The sequence below is a fragment of the Seriola dumerili genome, unplaced genomic scaffold, assembly GCF_002260705.1.
Source record: "Seriola dumerili isolate Sdu_G_001 unplaced genomic scaffold, Sdu_1.0 BDQW01000283.1, whole genome shotgun sequence".
Taxonomy (NCBI): Eukaryota; Metazoa; Chordata; class Actinopteri; order Carangiformes; family Carangidae; genus Seriola; species Seriola dumerili.
The window spans coordinates 148,254-168,474 of record NW_019174538.1 but is presented as its reverse complement, the minus strand read 5'-3'; the positions used below and the strand labels follow the sequence as shown (position 1 = coordinate 168,474).

General features: G+C 43.1%; 2 protein-coding genes across 4 annotated transcripts in view; both read left to right on the top strand.

The window, feature by feature from the left end:
* Positions 1–3,308: 3,308 nt before the first annotated feature.
* amt (aminomethyltransferase) lies at positions 3,309–11,031 on the top strand. Its single transcript, XM_022757566.1, has 9 exons — positions 3,309–3,531; positions 4,834–5,001; positions 5,444–5,524; positions 6,105–6,236; positions 6,358–6,436; positions 6,627–6,772; positions 8,135–8,315; positions 8,671–8,826; positions 9,790–11,031. The coding sequence occupies exons 1-9, from the start codon at positions 3,394–3,396 to the stop codon at positions 9,963–9,965; spliced, it is 1,257 nt and encodes a 418-aa protein (XP_022613287.1). The 5' UTR covers positions 3,309–3,393; the 3' UTR covers positions 9,966–11,031.
* Positions 11,032–11,463: 432 nt separating this feature from the next.
* LOC111230748 (interferon-related developmental regulator 2-like) overlaps positions 11,464–20,221 on the top strand; it is a 13,469-nt gene continuing 4,711 nt past the window's right edge. For 2 of the 3 annotated variants that reach the window (XM_022757580.1, XM_022757579.1), the window contains exons 1-8: positions 11,464–11,981; positions 12,916–12,966; positions 17,514–17,630; positions 17,777–17,861; positions 17,987–18,111; positions 18,349–18,506; positions 19,197–19,250; positions 19,509–19,687. In XM_022757580.1, the coding sequence (XP_022613301.1) occupies positions 11,939–11,981; positions 12,916–12,966; positions 17,514–17,630; positions 17,777–17,861; positions 17,987–18,111; positions 18,349–18,506; positions 19,197–19,250; positions 19,509–19,687 (812 nt within the window). In that variant the 5' untranslated portion in view covers positions 11,464–11,938. The remainder of the gene's footprint in view (positions 11,982–12,915; positions 12,967–17,513; positions 17,631–17,776; positions 17,862–17,986; positions 18,112–18,348; positions 18,507–19,196; positions 19,251–19,508; positions 19,688–20,221) is intronic. The other variant, XM_022757581.1, reaches the window with a different exon arrangement.

Below are 20,221 nucleotides of genomic sequence, written 5' to 3'. Positions count from 1 at the left end.
TGAGGCTAATGAGGCTAATTAACAGACGGCATTAATCACTACAGGAGTCTGCTCTCTTTGTTAATTAGAGCTGAACGACTTCCTCACACAACCAACAGAACATGGACGTTAAACTGAATGCAGCATTAATGAACAACAATTCAAACATGAAGAAGAGTGGTGAATTTAACGTTCTCACTGTCTAAAACATTTCATGACTCAGATCTTTGAAATCTGTCTCGCCGGTAAAATTAAATTAAAATGTGTTTCTTGTGCCAGAAATGGCGGCCATTTTGAATATTTTTAAATTTGAAGGGGCTAATGGGATTTTTCAGATGAACGTCTCCAGAGGAATTAACAGACTGATCCGGGTGCTGAGAGATTATTACAGTTTTCTGCTGCACTAATATTAAAAGTGAACATCAGGTGTGTTCGGTCTCCTGTGCAGGTGTCCCTCATGTCCGTCCTCTCGTCGCTGTCAGGTTGTGTCTCAGTGCCTGCAGCTCTTGGATCAGTAGAGACAGCTCTGTGGCTGCAGCCTCTTTCTCCCTCACTGCCTCCGTCAGCATCCGGATGGCGCCGCCCTGCTGGACTGGAGGAGGAGCAGACACAGTGTGGTCACACATCAGGAAACATCTGGATGAAGAAATGAAAGTGGAAGAATCAGACGTCTCACCCAGGAAGTAGAAGATGAGGAACACAGTTAGCAGGAGCAGAGTGATGATAGCACAGCCCAGCGCGTACGCTCGAGATGAACTGGGCGTCAACATGTCCTGCAGATGGCTCTGCCATTGGCTGCTGACAGGAGGACCTCTTTGATTGACAGCTGTGATGTCACGAGTGAAGAGGTTTCCATTGGGAGACGGTGTGTAAGCAGGACGAGGAGGCCGCGTCCCTGAAAACACAGACTGTCAGAGAGAGAGAGAGAGAGTGTGTGTGCGTGTGTGTGTGTGTGCGTGTGTGTGTGTGTGTGTGTACCTTTGTGTTCGTGGTGTGTTCGATGCAGGTCGTTGATGGAGTCCACAGAGTGAAGCTCGATCTCCGTCAGGTCTCTGTCACTGACCCTGTAGAGCTGGGGGGTCGTCTGAGAGGAAGGAGGCCTCGACATCTCTCCACCTCTGGAGGAGAGAAGAGATGAGGAGATGAGGAAGAGATGAAAGAGAAAAAGAGAAGAAGAGATGAAAGAGATGAAGAGATGAAGAGAAGAAGAGAAGAAGACATGAAGAGATGAAGGTGGCACTCATCAACTCCTCTCTTCAGGTGAATATATTCTGTAGCTCTCCACAGTGTTAGCTTCCAGACGCCATGAGAGCTAACAGCATGTAGCTCAGTACAGAACCAACCAGCTGCTCTGACTGAAGGACACAAGTTTATTATATGTTATGATGAGTTTATTGATCCACTGAGATCATGTTTGAGGGAAGTGGACTCTCTTTCTCGCTCATTTACAATTTGTAATGAAGAATTTCTCCTGTTCACTTGCATCTGTAGCAGAAGTGAACGTGTGAGTGATGGCAGCTGTTGTGATGTGTTCACAGTACACAGTAAACTCTATCCGCAGCTTGTTGTTGGACTCACTGCTGTTGGTTCTGTTGGAGCCTCGTTCACTCTGATCTCAGTCTCACATCAGAGTAATGGACATCAGGACGTGGTGACCGGAGACTGGAGGAGAATGGTTGTAAGGATGTCTCATGAGCGGGAAAACAGATCAGATCGGCTTCTATTAAAACAAACAGGTCATGTGACCAGTTGATTTATCAGAGCTATTATTAGAGCTGGTGGTCAAACCCATAAAGACATAATGCTGCTGGAATTTGAATCAGGGACCAAAGGACAGGCTCCTTACTAATGACTGACTGACTGAATGGATGATTAACTGGACTGACTGTTCTCACACACTGAACACAGCTCAGATGAACAGTTGACGCTCTGTCACTCACCTCCTGTCACCATGAAGAAGAGCTGTTATCTACGTGTTTGTTCTGCAGCGACCGCAGAACAGCACCAGGTGTAAAGATCCTCTCAGAGATCCACTGAGCTCCAGCGCTGAGGAAGTGACTCCAGTCAAACCCTACATGTGTGAAACTCAGGGAAGCTCCAGGTTTCAGGGTCCTGGTCGTCAGAGTGTGTGTCACTGAGCAGCTGTAGCCCCCCCACTCCCCCCTCACACTAACTATGTTTGTGTGTGTCCATGTTCCAGTTTAGCCCACCCCAGCTGCCCTGTGAGAGAGGTCGAGAGAGCTAGAGACATGGAGAGAGAGGGGGAGTCTTCTCAGCCCCATTACCCCCCCCCCCCCCACATGTACACCCCCTCCAGGCCTGAAATAGCAGCAGAGACATGGAGTATTATTAGATCTTCAGGATGACTCAGGGTGGAGGGCATGATGGGATACACAGGGATAAACACACAGAAACCCATAGGACAAATATCACTGGAGATATTAGATAGAGAGATAGATGGGGGGGGGGTTCTTCTGTGGTAAACATGGTGTTTCACTGTTGATGAGCACATCAACATCCCAAGTTCCACGACTGTAATTAAAGATGGATGTCACCTCTGTGACGTCACCTGCAGGCTTCTGAAGCTCAGAGTGAGCTGCTCATCTGTCGCCATCTTGGCAGTGTCTGACTCTGCCACAAAAAACAACACAGAAAAATACTTTTGTACAAGTTTGTTTAATGTCCTTCTCTGGGTTTTGTTTAAAATTCACTGTTTCAGACAATAACAGAGAATGTATTTATTTTCACAGGAAACTTGAAGCAACAGTAAAACATATAACGGTTCTGAGTTCTGTTGTAGAGAACCTTTGGTTCTGTCTGAAGCTACAGAAAGAGCTGCGGCAGGAAGAAAATGAAAAATGTATTTATCACCTGTGCACTGCTACTGCAAAAAACAAACGTTATTAATTGTTATAGTTAAAGTTGTCTGTTTATAAATAAAGTTATTAAATTATTATTATTATCATTATCATTATTTTATTTTAATTTTTTTTCAAATTTAATTTAATTTAATTTAATTAAATCGTTTTTTTTTTATCATTATTAAAGTTACTGTTTGATCCTGGTCAACTTTTCTCAGCCACAGTGATCATTCTAAAAATAAACCTATGTGCCACTTTAGCATTAGCTTAGCATTAGCCCACTAAACCAACACATGTTAACACAATGAGCTGTTGAGCTGAAAATCACCATTTATTTAGAGTCCAGTGAAGGCACCACTCATTAGCATCATAAAGCTCGACAGGGCAAACAGACTACATCGACTACATTTCCCACAAGTCTTTGCTCGTTCCTTCAGTCGCCTCCGCTCATCTGTGTTTTGCCAGGAAAGCAGAAACTCCAAGAGTTTCACAGCGGAAGTGTTCGTCTTCCAGGAGCCGAGAGAGAGACAGACTTCAGCGGGACTCAGGTGGCATGATGTCGGCTCGGCTGCTGGTTGGGGTCGGGACTTCGGGGCTCGGGTTTCGGGCTTCGAGAGACGGTTTGCTGCGGGGCTGTGGAGCTGGATGTGCGGGCAGGAGGCAGCAGCAGAGACGGGCTTCAGGTGCAGAGGTCAGTGTCGGTTCACTTCTGTCACTGCGGGTTAAACTGAGAGAAACGTCCCAGTCTCATCTTCAGCTGGAAGTTCTCAGGATGAAGTGAGAGGCTGTGGAGCTGTCTTCATGTTTGACCTGTAGTTCAGAAACATCAGAATAAATCCCTGTTTTACAGTAAGAACGTGTCTCAGCAGCAGCAGCTAGTTCAGGTCAGTTGATGCAGACATAATGTTCATCAGTTCCCGCTTCACTGAGCTGCAGATGATTTTATTAAAACCACGAGTCACTGAGTCTAAAGCTCTGCCAGCTCCGACTGAGCCTCATGACAGGCCGTGAAGTGAGACTGTACATGTGGCCACATTCATCCGTTCACTCTGTGGCCGCATTCATCCGTTCACTCTGTGGCCGGATTCAGAGTGAACTTTATTGTCCTTCACACCAAACAACAGAGTCTCAGCAGTGAAACTGTATTTTCTCCTAAAGATCAGAAATATATAAATGTATAAATATAAAAATACAAACACAACGCCATAGACATGTGACAGGACATAACAAATAGAGCAACATGTAATAATCCAGTGCTGATGTGATGGACATTGAATTATTGTAGGGGAAGTTGTGAATGAAATAATGAATCAGACGTCAGTAACATCGTTTATTATCTGTAAAAACTTTCAGTCAAACACAATAGATACAGATAGAAAAGACTAAAGTCCTGACCATGTGGATAACACTAATCTGTAGTAGTTCATTGTGTGTGTGTGTGTGTGTGTGTGTGTGTGTGTGTGTGTGTGTGTGTGTGTGTGTGTGTGTAGATTACAACCACAACAACCACCTCCTCTGTTATTAATATGTGACTTTGGACTTGCACAGTTTTGTAAAAAGCAGTTCACTCTTATGTAAAGTGCTAACACACTCTATCCCATAATGCACTGCTGCTGCTGCACTGATAAGCCCCCCTCACTGGCCGGTTCAAAGGTCAAAGGTCAGAGTATAAAGAAGAGAACACAGTAGAAACGAGACTGTCATCACTGTCACATGTAACATCCTGTTCATGAAGTTTCATCTGTGAGAGATTTGATCTGTTCTGTTCTCCCACAGCAGAGATCAAACTGATCCTCGCAGTAGAGATAAATCGATCAATCAGTAAATCAATCAATAAATCATATTAGAAATAAGTGAATGAAAAAACATCTTTCTGAACCTGAACATGCTGTTTTTCCTACATCCTCCCTGTAAACGGAGCATTAGACTTGAGTCACTCCAGTTCCCCGTGTCTCTGTTACTTTTTCCACTCAACAGTGTTGTGTTTTCCCAGGCGGCCTTGAAGAGGACCCCCCTGTTTGACTTCCACAGACGGCACGGGGGGAAGATGGTGGAGTTTGCGGGCTGGGCCATGCCCGTCCAGTATAAAGACAGTCACATCGCCTCACACATGCACACCAGAGAGCACTGCTCCATCTTCGACGTCAGCCACATGCTGCAGGTGAGACGACGAGACGCTCAGACAGACGCAGGAACACGACTTTGATCTTTAATATCCTGCTTTTATTTCTGCTTTTAATCTCTTCATTCATCTCCTCTGGTTTTATTTTATCTTTATCTTCATTGTTTCCTCAGTCCCTCTTATTATTGTCTTATTTTTGGTCTTTTATTTATTACTTGTGTGTGTGTGTGTGTGTGAGGTGGTTGTTTTTATTTATTAATCTTTTTATTGCTTTTATTCTGTGAAGCACTTTCTGTTATGTTGTTTGTATGAAAAGTGATATACAAATAAAGTTAAAGTTAACAAATACACACATGCAAACTCACACACATATGTAGACGCACATCATCATAGTTTTTATTTATTTATTTTTGCATTTTTAAAATACACAGAAATGACAAAGGGACCGTCTTTGTACTGAACTGTTTGTTGTTCCTGTCAGACCAAAGTCCACGGCAGAGACAGGGTGAAGTTCATGGAGTCTCTGGTGGTGGCAGATATCCAAGAACTGAAGGACAACCAGGTGAGATGAAGCTGCGTCACCTGACCGTCTACCTGTGACAGTCACATGCAGCAGATCCAGGGTGGAGGTTCTGACTCATGTTAGAGGAGAACATCTGTCTGTACAGCTGTGAGATGCCTCACTGTGTCAACTGTGTGGTGCTGAGCAGGTCTGAGAACATCTCTGTGGTCATGTGATCCACTGTCAATATAAAGACATTGATTGATAGATTGATTGTCTGGTCTCCTCCTGGTTTGTTCTCACTGTGTTTGGAGCTGCTTCAGTTTCTCAGCTGAGTTCACAGCTTCATTGTTCTTAATGATTTATTCAATAAATACCTGGATTAGAAACAACCAGCAGCTGCTTCAGTGGAGAGGACAGTGATGGGAGGCGACTGGAAAACATCAGAACATCTGGAATTGTCTATAATTTAATTATCACACAGACTTTTATATGATAAGTTTGATTTTTTCACCTTTTCCTCATTTAAACTTTCACTGATAAATGATGATAAATGATTTATCAGGTAATTATTAGAATAATAATTCAATTAAAGAGTCCTAGAATAAGGAAACATCTTGTTCTCTGCCCCCCCCCCCAGGGTACGTTGTCCCTCTTCACCACTGAGAGAGGAGGGATCATTGATGACCTCATCGTGACAAAGACAGACCAGGGTTACCTGTACGTGGTCTCCAACGCCGGCTGTGCCGACAAGGACTCCGCCCACATGAAGGTGAATACAGATGAACAGAGTGTGGACAGACAGCAAGACAGTGTCTGACTGTGTGTGTGTGTGTGTGTGTGTGTGTGTGTGTGTGTGTGTGTGTGTGTGTGTGTGTGTGTGTTCCCTGTAGGCCAGACTGGCAGAGTTCAAAGCAGCAGGTTTTGATGTGGATCTGGAGTTTCTTGATGAAGCTCTGATCGCTCTGCAAGGTAAGATTTTCTTTCTTTCTTTCTTTCCCTCCCTCTACTTTATTAATTTTTTTAATAATTTCATCTTTTGCCATCTGTTCTTTGTTCTTTTATTTCACTCTCTCCTCTTTTAATCTTGAGCTAATTAACAGTGTGAGTCCTCCCCTCTCCATGTCTTAGATTACAGATCATTGATTATCTGTGTTGTCAGGTCCCTCCATGTCGCGGGTTCTCCAGGAGGGGCTGAAGGAAGACCTCAGTAAGCTGACCTTCATGACCTCGGCCCTGGCCGCTGTGTTTGGTGTCCCTGGCTGTAGGATCACTCGCTGTGGATACACCGGAGAGGACGGGGTGGAGGTGGGGCTCCGTCTTCTTCTCTTGTTGACATTGGACAAATAAATGTGATTGACAGAGACGTGACTGATGGAGGAAACGTCAGAGGATCGTTGAGTCTTAGGATTCATGAATGTCTCTAGTCCATCCAACATCCTGAGACCTGGAGCTGTGTTAGCCGAGCCGCTAACGTAGCTAATCAACAGTGTAATGGTTAATCGCTCTATGTCCATAAAGACCAGAGATGTTTCATATTCTCATATTCTGTTTCCTGTTCAGAACCAGCTCTAAAGCTCCTGGTGTCTCTGTCTCTCTTTGTCTCTGTCTTTCTTTGTCTCTGTGTTTCTGTCTCTCTCTCTGTCTCTCTTTGTCTCTGTGTTTCTGTCTCTCTCTGTCTCTCTCTGTCTCTCTTTGTCTCTGTGTTTCTGTGTCTCTCTGTCTCTCTCTCTCTTTCTTTGTCTCTGTGTTTCTGTCTCTGTCTGTCTCTCTCTGTCTCTCTCTCTCTCTGTCTCTCTTTGTCTCTGTCTCTGTGTTTCTGTCTCTCTTTGTCTCTGTCTCTCTTTGTCTCTGTGTTTCTGTCTCTCTCTGTCTCTCTCTCTCTCTCTTTGTCTCTGTGTTTCTGTCTCTGTCTGTCTCTCTCTGTCTCTCTTTGTCTCTGTCTCTCTCTCTTTGTCTCTGTGTTTCTGTCTCTCTCTGTCTCTCTCTCTTTGTCTCTGTGTTTCTCTCTCTGTCTCTCTTTGTCTCTGTCTTTCTTTGTCTCTGTGTTTCTGTCTCTCTCTCTGTCTCTCTTTGTCTCTCTCTCTCTCTCTCTTTGTCTCTGTCTCTCTCTGTCTCTCTTTGTCTCTGTCTCTGTGTTTCTGTCTCTCTTTGTCTCTGTGTTTCTGTCTCTCTCTGTCTCTCTCTCTCTCTCTTTGTCTCTGTCTCTCTCTCTTTGTCTCTGTGTTTCTGTCTCTCTCGGTCTCTCTCTCTGTCTCTCTTTGTCTCTGTGTTTCTGTCTCTCTCTGTCTCTCTCTCTTTGTCTCTGTGTTTCTCTCTCTGTCTCTCTTTGTCTCTGTCTCTCTTTGTCTCTGTGTTTCTGTCTCTGTCTCTCTCTCTCTCTTTGTCTCTGTGTTTCTCTCTCTCTCTCTCTCTCTCTTTGTCTCTGTCTCTGTGTTTCTGTCTCTCTTTGTCTCTGTCTCTCTTTGTCTCTGTGTTTCTGTCTCTCTCTCTGTCTCTCTTTGTCTCTCTCTCTCTCTGTCTCTCTCTCTTTGTCTCTGTGTTTCTCTCTCTGTCTCTCTTTGTCTCTGTCTCTCTCTCTTTGTCTCTGTGTTTCTCTCTCTGTCTCTCTTTGTCTCTGTCTCTCTCTCTCTCTCTTTGTCTCTGTGTCTCTTTGTCTCTGTGTCTCAGATCTCCGTCCCTCAGTCCAGAGTGGTGGAGCTGACAGAGAGGCTGCTGGGTAACAGCGAGGTGAAGCTGGCCGGTTTGGGTGCCAGGGACAGTCTGAGGCTGGAGGCGGGGCTTTGTCTCTATGGCAACGACATAGACGAGACCACCACACCTGTGGAGGCGACGCTGGTCTGGACCATAGGTGAGGCTTTACCTCATCGTGTTTTATCAGTAGTTTCTGTCTTTGTGGCAGGTTGTGGTGGAACAGGTGAACAGGTGAGTTTACAGATTCACATGAACACAGAGACTCAGAGACATGTGGTCCACAGACGTGCAGTGAAGGGACCGGGTTGGTTTTAATTCAGTTATTTAATCATGTATTTTAGGAAGATGATGTTCATGTTCTCCTACATTAAGATTTACATCCGTCTCTGTTCACTTCCTCTTTAATATGTGTGTGTGTGTGTGTGTGCGTGCGTGCTTGCGCGCGTGCGTGCGCGTGTGTGTGTTCTTCAGTCTGTTCAGTGTATTCACTCCCTTTCTCTTCTCACACACAGGAAAGCGTCGCCGTCAGACAAAGGATTTCCCGGGCGCTGACATCATCGTCCCCCAGATCAAAGCCAAGACGGCGAGGAAGAGAGTCGGCCTGGTGTCCACCGGCCCCCCCGTCCGTCAACACACCCCCATCCTCAGCTCTGATGGACAGGTTATAGGTGAGGCGTGGTGGAGCGGAGGGAGCTGTGTGTTTTAATGAACAGTGGTGTGAGCAACAGTATGACAAGACAATAATCACAACAATCATTTTTAATAAAAAATAAAATAAAGAACAGAATCTCTTTCACACCAAGGTTGAGAAAAGTTCATTTTGTAAAATCAACAAAAGTAAATAAATAAAAATAGAGAGCACAACCCTCCACCAGAGCTGAACATCTGACACCACACAAACATCTGGATCTGATCCTGGGCCATGTCTCATCCCTCCACCGAGTTCAGTGGAAACCAGTTCAGTTATGTTTGTGATGAATAACAGCAAAGAATAGAGAATAAGAAATAAGATTATAAAGATGAAGATAAAATATAAACATAAAATAGGAAATGTGATGTTAATATATACAATATAAATGTGACATTATATGGTGTAAAGGTAAAAACAATATATTCACCATTTACTGTATATTCATAAACACTGAATCACCTGAACATGTGGAACTAATCAGCTGTAAAACAAAGTGTGTGTGAAACATCCAGTTTGTCCATCGCTGTGCCACAGGGTTTTAATGATCCTGCCACTGGGGGGCGCCACAGTCACACTTTCAACCCCTACACATTCTTTTAAAAAAAGAATTCAATAATGGAAAAGGTTATGATCAATGAGTTGTGACGTCATATGTAACATGATACATCACCAGGTCAATGTGATGACGATTAATTCAAAAGTTTATGTCACATGTTGTTTTTCATGCATCAGTCAGACTGAAGGAAATCCTCATGAACTTAAGCTGTTACCAGTCTCACATTTAGTGAATGAGTGAGTGGATGAATGAGTGAGTGGATGAATGTAAAGACCAACCAGGCTGGTATAAATGGTATATAAACACGTCTGTCTGCTGACTTCAGTGATTTCCTCTGAACATGTAGCCAGACAGGAAACACCTTTTCTTTTCTGTCTTATTCAGGTGAGGTGACCAGCGGCTGCCCCTCCCCCTGCCTGAAGAAGAACATTGCCATGGGTTACGTGGACGCAGCGTTCGCTAAGAACGGAACAAACATCCAGGTCGAGGTCAGGAAGAAAGCAGTGCCGGCCACCGTCAGCAAGATGCCCTTCGTCCCCACCAACTACTACTCTGGATAGGACACACACACACACACACACACACACACACACACACACACACACACACACACACACACACACACACACACACACACACACACACTGGAGCATTGCACTGCTCTGGCCCTGGTTCACTGATGTCGCCCTCTTCTGTTTACCTCTGGAAATACACCAATGGAAAACTGAAAAGTCTGAATACATGAGTTCTGAGAGAAAAAGAGGCACTGAGAGTTTCACAGACACTAAAGTCATTTACTTAATTAGCGATGTACTTAATCAGTTTATACAGGACGTTAAATAGAAGGCTGACTCTACCTACAGCAGTCACATGGTTTCACCTGTAGCGAACTGTGAGCAGTTTACAGATGAGATGGAGTAAATGACATCAGTGTGGTTGAGTCGGATAATGAATGTGTGACCACAGTCTGGACCTGAGGTTCTGTGACATGGTCCATAGACCAGAGTCTGATTTTCTTTTTCAGGTTGAACTGAATCAGCTCGCAGCTCTGGATCCTTTAAACACAAGTATTTCATCAGCCTTTGTTGTAGAAAATATGTTTTACTAATGAAACATGATATTTCATCTTTCACTGCTGGACCAAAACAAAAACAATCCAAATCATTCTTTTCATGTGAAATCACTGCATCTCTGTACTTCTGTTTTATAAGATCTTTTAAATATAGTTTTTTATTAATATTATTGTTAATATAATATTGTTATATTGTTATAATAATATTGTTAAAAGCTTGATGAAGAAGGTCAAACAGGACCAGCTCATAATCCTGAAACATGATTTGTCCTGTTGATGTGATCAAACCTGACCAGTTTCTCTGACTGTTCATAATGCAGTGAACCTTAAAGATAAGTTTACACTACATGTGGTTCACTGATAGTCTAACTTCAGAACATGTTAATGGTCATTATGTGTGCTCTGTCTAACTACTGGTGAAATCTAATTTCTTCTTTACGCTGTGTGTGTTATTTTATTGAAATAATAACATACTAAATATAGAAATAAAACTACTGCTTTAAAGGTAGTCTTGAAGGTGCACTGTGTATGAGTGTGGACTCTAATATTTAGGTTTAAACATTTTAAATAACATTTTTTATCTGATTAGAAAATGTCTTTTCTCCAATAAAGGAGATTTTCTCTTCACTTGTCTGTGACTCACTTTTATCTATTAAAATGTTGTCAATTCATGAAATCGTCGGTCCGGGGAAACGTTTGGTTAAAAATAAGAACTGAACTTTGTTTTTTTTTTCAGATTTTGTCTCATAATTCCGACTGCCCTGAATTCAAATCAAATATTTTAACTGATTTGAAAGTTAATGTTCTGATTTGTGTCTAAATGTTTCAATAGTCTGAGTTGTCAGCGTATTTTCAATATAGACTTTTTCGACTTGACTCGCACTAACATTACTCACATCAGTCTAACCTCAGACATACCACCGGAAACGGGGGATGCTAACAGAGCGAACCTGGCAACCCCAGCAGCCGGTCCGATCAGTCGTTACTGAGGGGAAGATGGTGGACTTCGCGACAGCAGCGTGCTCAAAACTCCGTCCTAAACACTTTGAAAAACACTTAGAGTCTCAGTCTGGCGGTAGATACAGATTACCCGGAGACAAACACAGATAATACAGAGAGTGAAGTGACTCCTTCGCCTCCGGTAACTCTTCATTCCCGGTCTGAAGTCAGCGGAGAGCGGCGGGACGTGGCGGCGGATGGTGTTTGTAGAGGACGCCCGTCGTCGTTAGCTGAAAGTGTCAACACAAGTGAGAAAGAAGAGGGAAGTCTGGAGCGTTTTTACCCAATCGAGAATCAACCACGGAGACCACCCGACCGTCTGCTGCTGCTACTGCCGCCTTCAAACCAACTGAAACCCGCGAGGCGCGGAGCTGACAGCGGGCTAACTTCAGATAGCTTAACTTCAGCTAGCTTAACTCTGCTAGATCTGTTGTGAACTGGAGGATTGACCCGCTGCTCGACATGCCGCGGAGTAAGAAGGGGAAACGTGGCTCCGGTAAACCCGGTAAGTGGCTAACGACCCATCCAGCTTGTGTCAATGAACAGCGGGAGAGTAAAACTGAATATAACGGCTCTGATCGAAGTGTTAATGATGTTTAAAGCAGGCGGCGGCAGCTGAGTGATCAGAGCCATATGTGATGAATGATGAATCAGCCTGTTGCTCCTCTAACTTCACCGTCCATATAGTTTATAACCAGTGCTGCGGTTTAACAGTGTGACATGTATGTTGAATGTTGTAGCCACCACGAGCTCAGGTAAAGAACATGTGATGATTTAATCCAGGACCCGGGTTAAACGTTAAAGTTACATTTTAGGGTTAAAGTTAGCTGTCTTATTTTTAGCAGCAGTATCAGACCTCATGAAGCCAGAAGTGCAACAAGTGCATCATGGTCTTTCAGTTGATTTACAGTTCGTATATTAAGGTGGTTTAAACGCAGTGAAGTCACTACACATGGTTTCTATCAGTGTACATCAGTGGTGTGGACCGTGCATGTGCCTGTCAGGGCGGAACAGCCCTTCACGTTTCATGGAGTTACGTTGCCCGGGTAGCACACACGTGCTAGCGCCTAAAATACACACACACACACACATATAGATTTTTGTGGGGTGTATTATAAAGAGAGGGAGGGCAGGGAAATGCAGTCAGGACCAATTGGAGCATTAAGTCTGATGTCTCCATTATATTTATAAATCTTATGATCACTCACTGTAAAGCTTCCCAGTTAGCTTCTGTGCTGGTCGTGCAGTATTGTTAACTGCAGCAGCATTTTGCTACATAATTCCATCAGTTGAAAAGTGAAGCTCACTTATGATGTTTTCTCCTCTGTCACGATCACTCCTTCATTTTACATCTTCTTTCTATTAATTCACACATTCATCCACCATCCTACCTCCAATCTGTACACCCTCTATTTCATCCATTCATTCATCATCTCCAGGCTCTCTTCGTCAGGAGGTTCTTCAGCTGTCGGCTAAAGTGTCTCTGAAAGGTAACTCCCTCGTTCCTTGACCTTTCACCACAGCTTCATGTCCAGCTCCAGTCTTGTCCAGAAGCTCTTGAAGCTCACCACAGTGCATGATGTAAACCCAGCAGCCAATCACATGCTCCATTACCCTCCGTGTGTGTTTTCCAGCTGTGCTGAAAAGTTTTTACCCATCCCTCACACCATTTCCATGGTAACCAATACCCAGGCTGCTTACTTTGTTGTCTGACTCCATCACAGCCTCTCTGTGGTTCTGCAGCAGTTTCCTTTTGCATGTCAGACTTGAGTTACTCCACCCTCATGAGTTTTTAAAAAATTTATCCATGTCTGACCTTCATCAATGTGATGACGATCATCATCATCATTCATCAGCCTCCACTGACAGCTGGCTGCTAACACCTCGTGTGCATCACCCTGAGTCTGAGTGTGCTCCCATCATGCATTTCACTTAGCCTCTCTTTCTGATCTGCCCTGACACCAGCAGGATTTAGGCGACAGTCATTGACTTCCTGTGGGGACTGTGTTCTCTCTCAAGTCCCGTCAGCGTGACGTTCTTCATACTGAGTTCATATCACCACAGAGCATCATACCCTGACGAGCCAGGTTAATTAGTAACTGTGTCATCGTCGTCCCAATCTGCTCAACTTGTTGTTTATTTAGATATTTGTAGTGATGTGTTGTTGACTGGCTGATTTTTAAATTGAAATGTGCAACTTTGTGCAACTCTCAATATCAAAGTGGACAGACTCTGATGTTGCAGTGTAACATAAAAACAAATGTTTCTGATGAGTCTTAATGATGACACATTTGAATTTTATTGCTTAAAATCCCAAAGCTGTGAATAATCCCAACAAACTGGAGAGAACACAGGTTAATTTAGTTTAGTGTAGAGCTGCATGATATCATATGTGATTATTTTGGCAGATATTGTGATTTCAGTGTGAACGATTGTTTTTCCATTTTCACTGAAAATCTTTTTTAAATGACGTGATTTTTGTTCCTCTATGTCTGGAGAATATGATCTTTAGGTCGTTGCGTCTCTGTAGCACCACAACACTGATGGTGCTAACAATGCTAATGCTAACAATGCACAACGTTGTGACACATTTAACCTTCATCAAAATAAGTGCAGCTGCTGTGATTTGGATATTGAACTTGGTCACATTGAGATTTTGATTATATTTCAATTAATTGTGCAGCTGTAGTAGAGAGTGGAGTTCTGTGTCTTTAAAGCTTCAGGGACTCAAATAGACTCCCACCCTTTTTGGCTTTGGGCAGTAGAGTCTGTCTTCCTCAGGTCAGACTGACTGTTGTAGCTGTGACTGACTGACTGACTGACTGACTGACTGCTGTGTGGGCATAAAGTAGCGAAGTGGAGACGACACGTGAGCCATGGCAGGGAGCTCACACTTCACATAACTGAGCTGTATGTGGGCAGGCCTGTGTGTGTGTGTGTGTGTGTGTGTGTGTGTGTGTGTGTGTGTGTGTGAGTAATCTGTACAGTTGCCAGGAGTTCAAGGATGATGACAGGGCAATGATCAGAGAGCTTTATCTGAGGTTTGAGAGAGAAGCTGCAGGCTGTTCCTTCAGACATTATAATATTACATCATTTTACACAGAGACAGGTTTTCAGAGCTGCGTTCAGGTTCATGTGGTAATCATGAGAAACTGGATTTTATTGTAGGTTATCACTCAGGTGAATGAATGAAAATAGTCCCTGGATTTAATCTAATAATGATAATAATAATAATATGTTAATATAAATTAATATAATATAAAACATTAATAATTATTTTTCTCAGATTTTAATTTTCCCTCCTGTTCCCACTCTGACTGCAGAATATTTAAGATGTCATTAAAACATGTTTTGATTAGACTGTATGAGATCTTTCCTGTTATCTATCTACCATTGTTAATATATTGTCAATGAAGCTCCTGTTCTGCAGTAGAGTTCATGTCTGTGTTGATATTATTCTCTTTCTGAACAGACGTCAGCAACAACAAGAACCTTTAGGATTTCAGACTTTGTGTTGTGCAGATAAATTTACCCTGGATAAGAAAAGGCAGAGAAGAAGACGTGACAACAGACTCCACAGCTGATCCTGCTCGTGTCAAAGAGCTGAACTTTGACCCAGATATAATAGAGCCACTGATTCCTCTGGGGTATTCTGATGACCTGAGGTCAGACACAAACTAATGAAATCAGAGTTGTTGTATTTAAGGTACATGAATCATTATTGATCTTGTATCTAACGCAGAAAAACGTGACTTCATAGAGATGCAGATTCAACAATCGACAATATGTAAAACACATCAACATTAATAAATGTTTTTCATTGAGAAGGTTACACAACTACAACTCCCATGTTGCATCGGTGCAACAATAGATGACCTCTGGGTTACTTCAACTGTCCTGTTTGACCTGAACACACACACACACACACACACACACACACACACACACACACACACACACACACACACACGGTCTGACCCTTCTGGATGGTCCACACTGGATGAATGGTGACTCTGGTCTCCAGTAATCCCACCAACAGTAGAAAGTCCTGAGCCAGCAGGAACCTGATGGGTAGCTTAGCTTAGCCTAGCCGCCTGGCCTCTGCTCCCTGTTCTGTTTAGACTCTAAATACAAACACACAAGATGGAGGTGAACTGCCTGATGGGAAATTCTTCCGTTGTCTCTCCTTGTCATTAACCAGGAGAACATGAGTCCGTGTGTGGGTCAGACTGATGATAAAACATGATGGAGGGAAAAGGTGCATAAAATGTATGTTTACTTACTTTATTTAATCAGGAAGTCACATTGAGATCAAGATCTCATTTACATGTGAGACAGAACAGAAAAATAAAGTTTATAACAAAAGAAATATCAATAGCAGAAATACACATTTCATTGATTAAAAAAAACACTTGTGTATAATATATTCATTCAAACAAGTGGACATGTGTTTATATAAACAGTGATTAAAGTGTATATTTGAATGCTTTTAAATATGCATTTAGATATTATGTAATATTTTATATATATATATATATAGAGAGAGAGAGAGAGAGAGAAATACATTTAAATATATATTTTATCCAAACTAATGTAAGAGGTCTGATATTTTTACCTTTAGTTATTTACAGTTCCTCCACAGTAGTAGTCACAGCAGTGTGAAGAGCTGCTCTCGGGATGTTTATAAGAGGAGGAGGAGGTGTGTCTTCATCAGTCAGAGTCAGTCTGATGAAGAAACGTCTTCAGTGTGTCAGCAGGTGGTCTCATGCTTCACAGATCATATAGACTCTATATAGACTCTGTGTGTCTGAGATGAACTCATGGGGTCCAGTTACTGACACAGACAGACAGCTGAGCAGAGGGAGCTACAGTCATCTTCATTAAACCTGCTGTTACTGTGGAGAACTGGCCCCCAGACAACCTCTGGTTAACTCTGACTTCTTCCTGTTTGTGCTTTTATTTCACTTTCACAGGAACAAGTAGTTATTTTGTCACTCTGTATTAGAGCTGCACAATTCATCAAAATATATTTGAAATCTCAGTTTGACCAAGTTCAATATCCAGATCTCAGCAGCTGCAGTTTTTTTGAAGAAGGTGAAATGTGTCACATTGTGGAGCATTGTTAACTTTAGCATTGTTAGCATTAGCATTGTTAGCACCACCAGTGTTGTGGTGCTACAGAGACGCCCCGACCTACAGATCTTGTTCTCCAGACGTAGAGGAACAAAAATCCCATCGTCTTCATTTTTATATTGTTTTCAGTATGGCTGCTTGAGTATGGCAAAAATCATAATCACAATTATTTTTGGTCAATATTGAGATCACGATTATTTACCTCTATTACTCATTGACTTTGGAAACACCAGCATTTATTGAACTTTTACAGAACTCGGCACAATAATTGTTTTATCTGGATTATCTTGTTTTCATAATTGTTGGAAGACAAAATCATAATGGAAAATAAAATTGATGAATCACCCAGACCTAGAAATCTTAAATTTTCTGCGTATCGTGCAGCTCTACTCTTTACCAGTTTATATGAATCGTAGCCGTTTGAAAACTCGTGACACTTTTAACAGTCATGACGTTGTTCTATTAAAGTGCATCCAGTAAACAAAGCACAGACCCTGAGCTCTGTCCGCTCTGCAGGGTTATTCAAAGTGTGGGTGTTTGTTCTTTTAGTCCCTGTGTTCCAGCCCGATGAGGAACAAACAGACCTGTGGACAATAAAGGCAGGAAACGACTCGTTTCCCAACATCACTGCAGCTTCTGACTTGGAAACTTTCACAGATATTTTTGACCTAATGTTGCTCATTGTTTCCTGTTCTAACAACTGTTACTGAGCTCATCAGTCCTCACCACACTCACCACACCATCATCCAGATCAGCTGATTTTAATTCTCCTTTCATCCAGCAGCAGTTCTGCAGCAGGACTGAGGAGATGCTGAGACTGATTCATTTACAGTATCAGAGCTTGTTGTCTGTTGGTTTGTCTAAACATAAAACACACTTCACCCCCCCACCCCCCACCCCCCAGGTGTTAGGAATGGGGTGAAGGGAGAGTCTGGAGCCAGTGATGATGAGCTGACGTCTGATATTCTGAGCCACTGCAGCAGCGCCAGTGAAACTACATCAGTGCTGGAGGAGGGAACAGGTGGGGACATGAATAGAGTATTATTTATTTTAGATAAGTGCCATGTTGCTGCTTGTAGACCCCACAGGAAGTAAATACAGCCAGTCTCTTACAGTGGACCTGAGGTTTCCCTCTTTAACTGTGGCTTTAAACTGTGATGAACTCAGGAGGGGAACAGGTGGATGAACAGACTGCACAGGAGGAAACGGAAGACAAACTCAAACAGTGTATAGACAACCTGATGGACAAGAGGTGAGAGAGTTTTTAACCTTTGACCCAACAATAACAGCAGAATGATAAAGATTGTAGAAGACAGGAAGTGGAGGAACTCACTTTATCTCTCTCTCTCTCTCTCTCTCTCTCTCTCTCTCTCTCAGTGCTAAGACTCGTCTGGCCGCCCTCGAGTCGTTGCGTCAGGCCTTCTCGTCTAGAGTGTTGTACGACTTCCTGACAGAGCGACGCCTCACTGTCAGTGACTGTCTGGAGAGAAGTCTTAAAAAGGGTTAATTTTCTTTTCTTTTTTTTCTACCGTAATACAATCTGCAATTATTATTACTTAGAATTTTTCCCTCTCTTCTTATCTGTCTTTGTTTGTTGTATCCTGTGTTGTATTCAGTCTTTCACAGGATCCATTTCAGTTCAGTCTCATCATCAGTGTTGAAACTGTTTCCTCTTGTGTGTTCAGGTGGAACCAGAGTAAGTGAAACATGAATAATCACTTCCTGTTCTCTGTGTTCAGGTGGCGGAGAGGAGCAGGCGGCGGCGGCCACAGTCTTCGCTCTGCTCTGTATCCAGCTGGAGGGCGGAGATGAGGCGGAGGAGGGCTTCAAGGTGCTCCGCCCCATCCTCACTGCCCTCCTGATGGATAACAGTGCCAGCATCACGGCACGCCAGAGTGTGAGTGATGATGGGAACCTCCTGCTCTGAGATCATCTTCATTTATAGAGAAAATGAAATCTTATATACATGTCAGCTCTGAGCTGTGTGTAAACGATGGAGCCTAAGCCCAGGAGCTGTATTATAATATTAATGATAATAATACATTTTATTTATAGGCGCCTTTCAAAGACACTTTACAACACAGTGAAAATGTGACAATAAAAAACTACAGATGATTCAGAAACATCTGGTTCAGCCAGCTGACACTCACCTGTCAGTCACAGGACAGAGACTCACTGAACAACATTAAACTTTAAAAATCTGTGACTCATCCTCTGGGCAAATTCAGTTTTAAAGTGGACTGTTCATTTAAGGAGGATCTCTAGGTCTGTTCAGCTGCTGCTTTCTGTCACTGTGAAACAAAGAGGAGACAGAGTGTAGAGACTCTGGAGGACCCTCTACTTTACATTTATATGGATCCATTTATATCAATCTACTTGTAGAAACCACATTATCATTTATTTGGTTCATTTGAAAATGAAAAAAGGAAAAACTATTTTAAGGTTGACTAAGTTACTGAAAATAAATCAGATGATGGAACATGTTCTCACCTAACTGACATGATGCTAAGCTAACCTCATGTTGTGTTCTTGTGTCCCTGTGTCTGTCCCCGTCTCATCACGTCTCATTGTCTGCTGTTTCCTGCAGTGTGCCAGAGCTCTGGGGATGTGCTGTTATGTGTCAGCTGCTGAGGAGGGAGAGGTGAGAACATCTGGTGATATCCATGAATCTCTTACAGGGAAACATCTGTATCACAGTGAAGAGTCTGACTGTTGTCTGACTGTCACATGGTGAAGAGCAGGCCACACCTCCTCGCTTCATGTATAAATCCTCTGTAAAACATGGCTTCACTCATCAGCAGCTGAACTGATCACTGTGCTGTGAAACAGAATCACTTCCTCTCTCTCATTAATGTTTCTCTCTCTGTTTTCCCTGAACGTCTCTGCTGATCTCTCTCAGGACCTGATCAAGTCTTTGGCTCTTCTGGAGAGTATATTCATGACTTCCTACCCCAACAGAGAGGGGGTGCTGCCCACACCTAAACCTGGGAATCCAGGCCTCAACAGTGCTGCTCTGCAGGCCTGGTCTCTGCTGGTCACCCTCTGTCCCGCCTCCAGGCTGAAGGTGCTGCTCGACCTGTGAGTAACGCACACTAAAAACCCAGTGTGATCCAGACTGGACTACAGGGTTGATATGCTCTGTCATGAAAATCCTCCTGTCACAGCTGAAGCTGATTTAAAGGCTGAAGTCACAAAGCAAAATGACCTGACGTCACCAGTTTAACATCTGTCGGTGTTTTTGTCTCGTTTCCACTTAAAAGTCCAAACAGGGAACTCAGAGTTGAGCCAGACCAGGACGTGGCAGCTCGTCCTTCTGTTAATGTGCAGCACATTATCTGTGAGAGGAGGGACACGTTCACAAACACCAGACTTCAGACTCGTGTAGGAAATGACTGAAGAACCTTCAGTTTGTTAGCAGGATCTGTCTGTGTGTGTTTCCTGTCACTGTTATCAGAGTCCACACCAGTTTACACTCAGCAGTCACATGATCAGGTGTTTATCAGGTATCAGCTCAGTTTATTTATGATCAGCTCCCGTCTGCCTGTCTCTGTTCAGACAGTGTGATGGACCATGTTAGTCTCAGGAGTCACCATGTTCATTTAATGAAGGTGG

Coding starts and splice junctions, on each gene's coding strand:
- amt (XM_022757566.1), top strand. CDS start 3,394: ATGATGTCGGCTCGGCTGCTGGTTGGGGTCGGGACTTCGGGGCTCGGG. Junction 6,237..6,357: donor AGGACTCCGCCCACATGAAG/GTGAATACAGAT, acceptor TGTTCCCTGTAG/GCCAGACTGGCAGAGTTCAA. Junction 8,827..9,789: donor CTCTGATGGACAGGTTATAG/GTGAGGCGTGGT, acceptor TGTCTTATTCAG/GTGAGGTGACCAGCGGCTGC.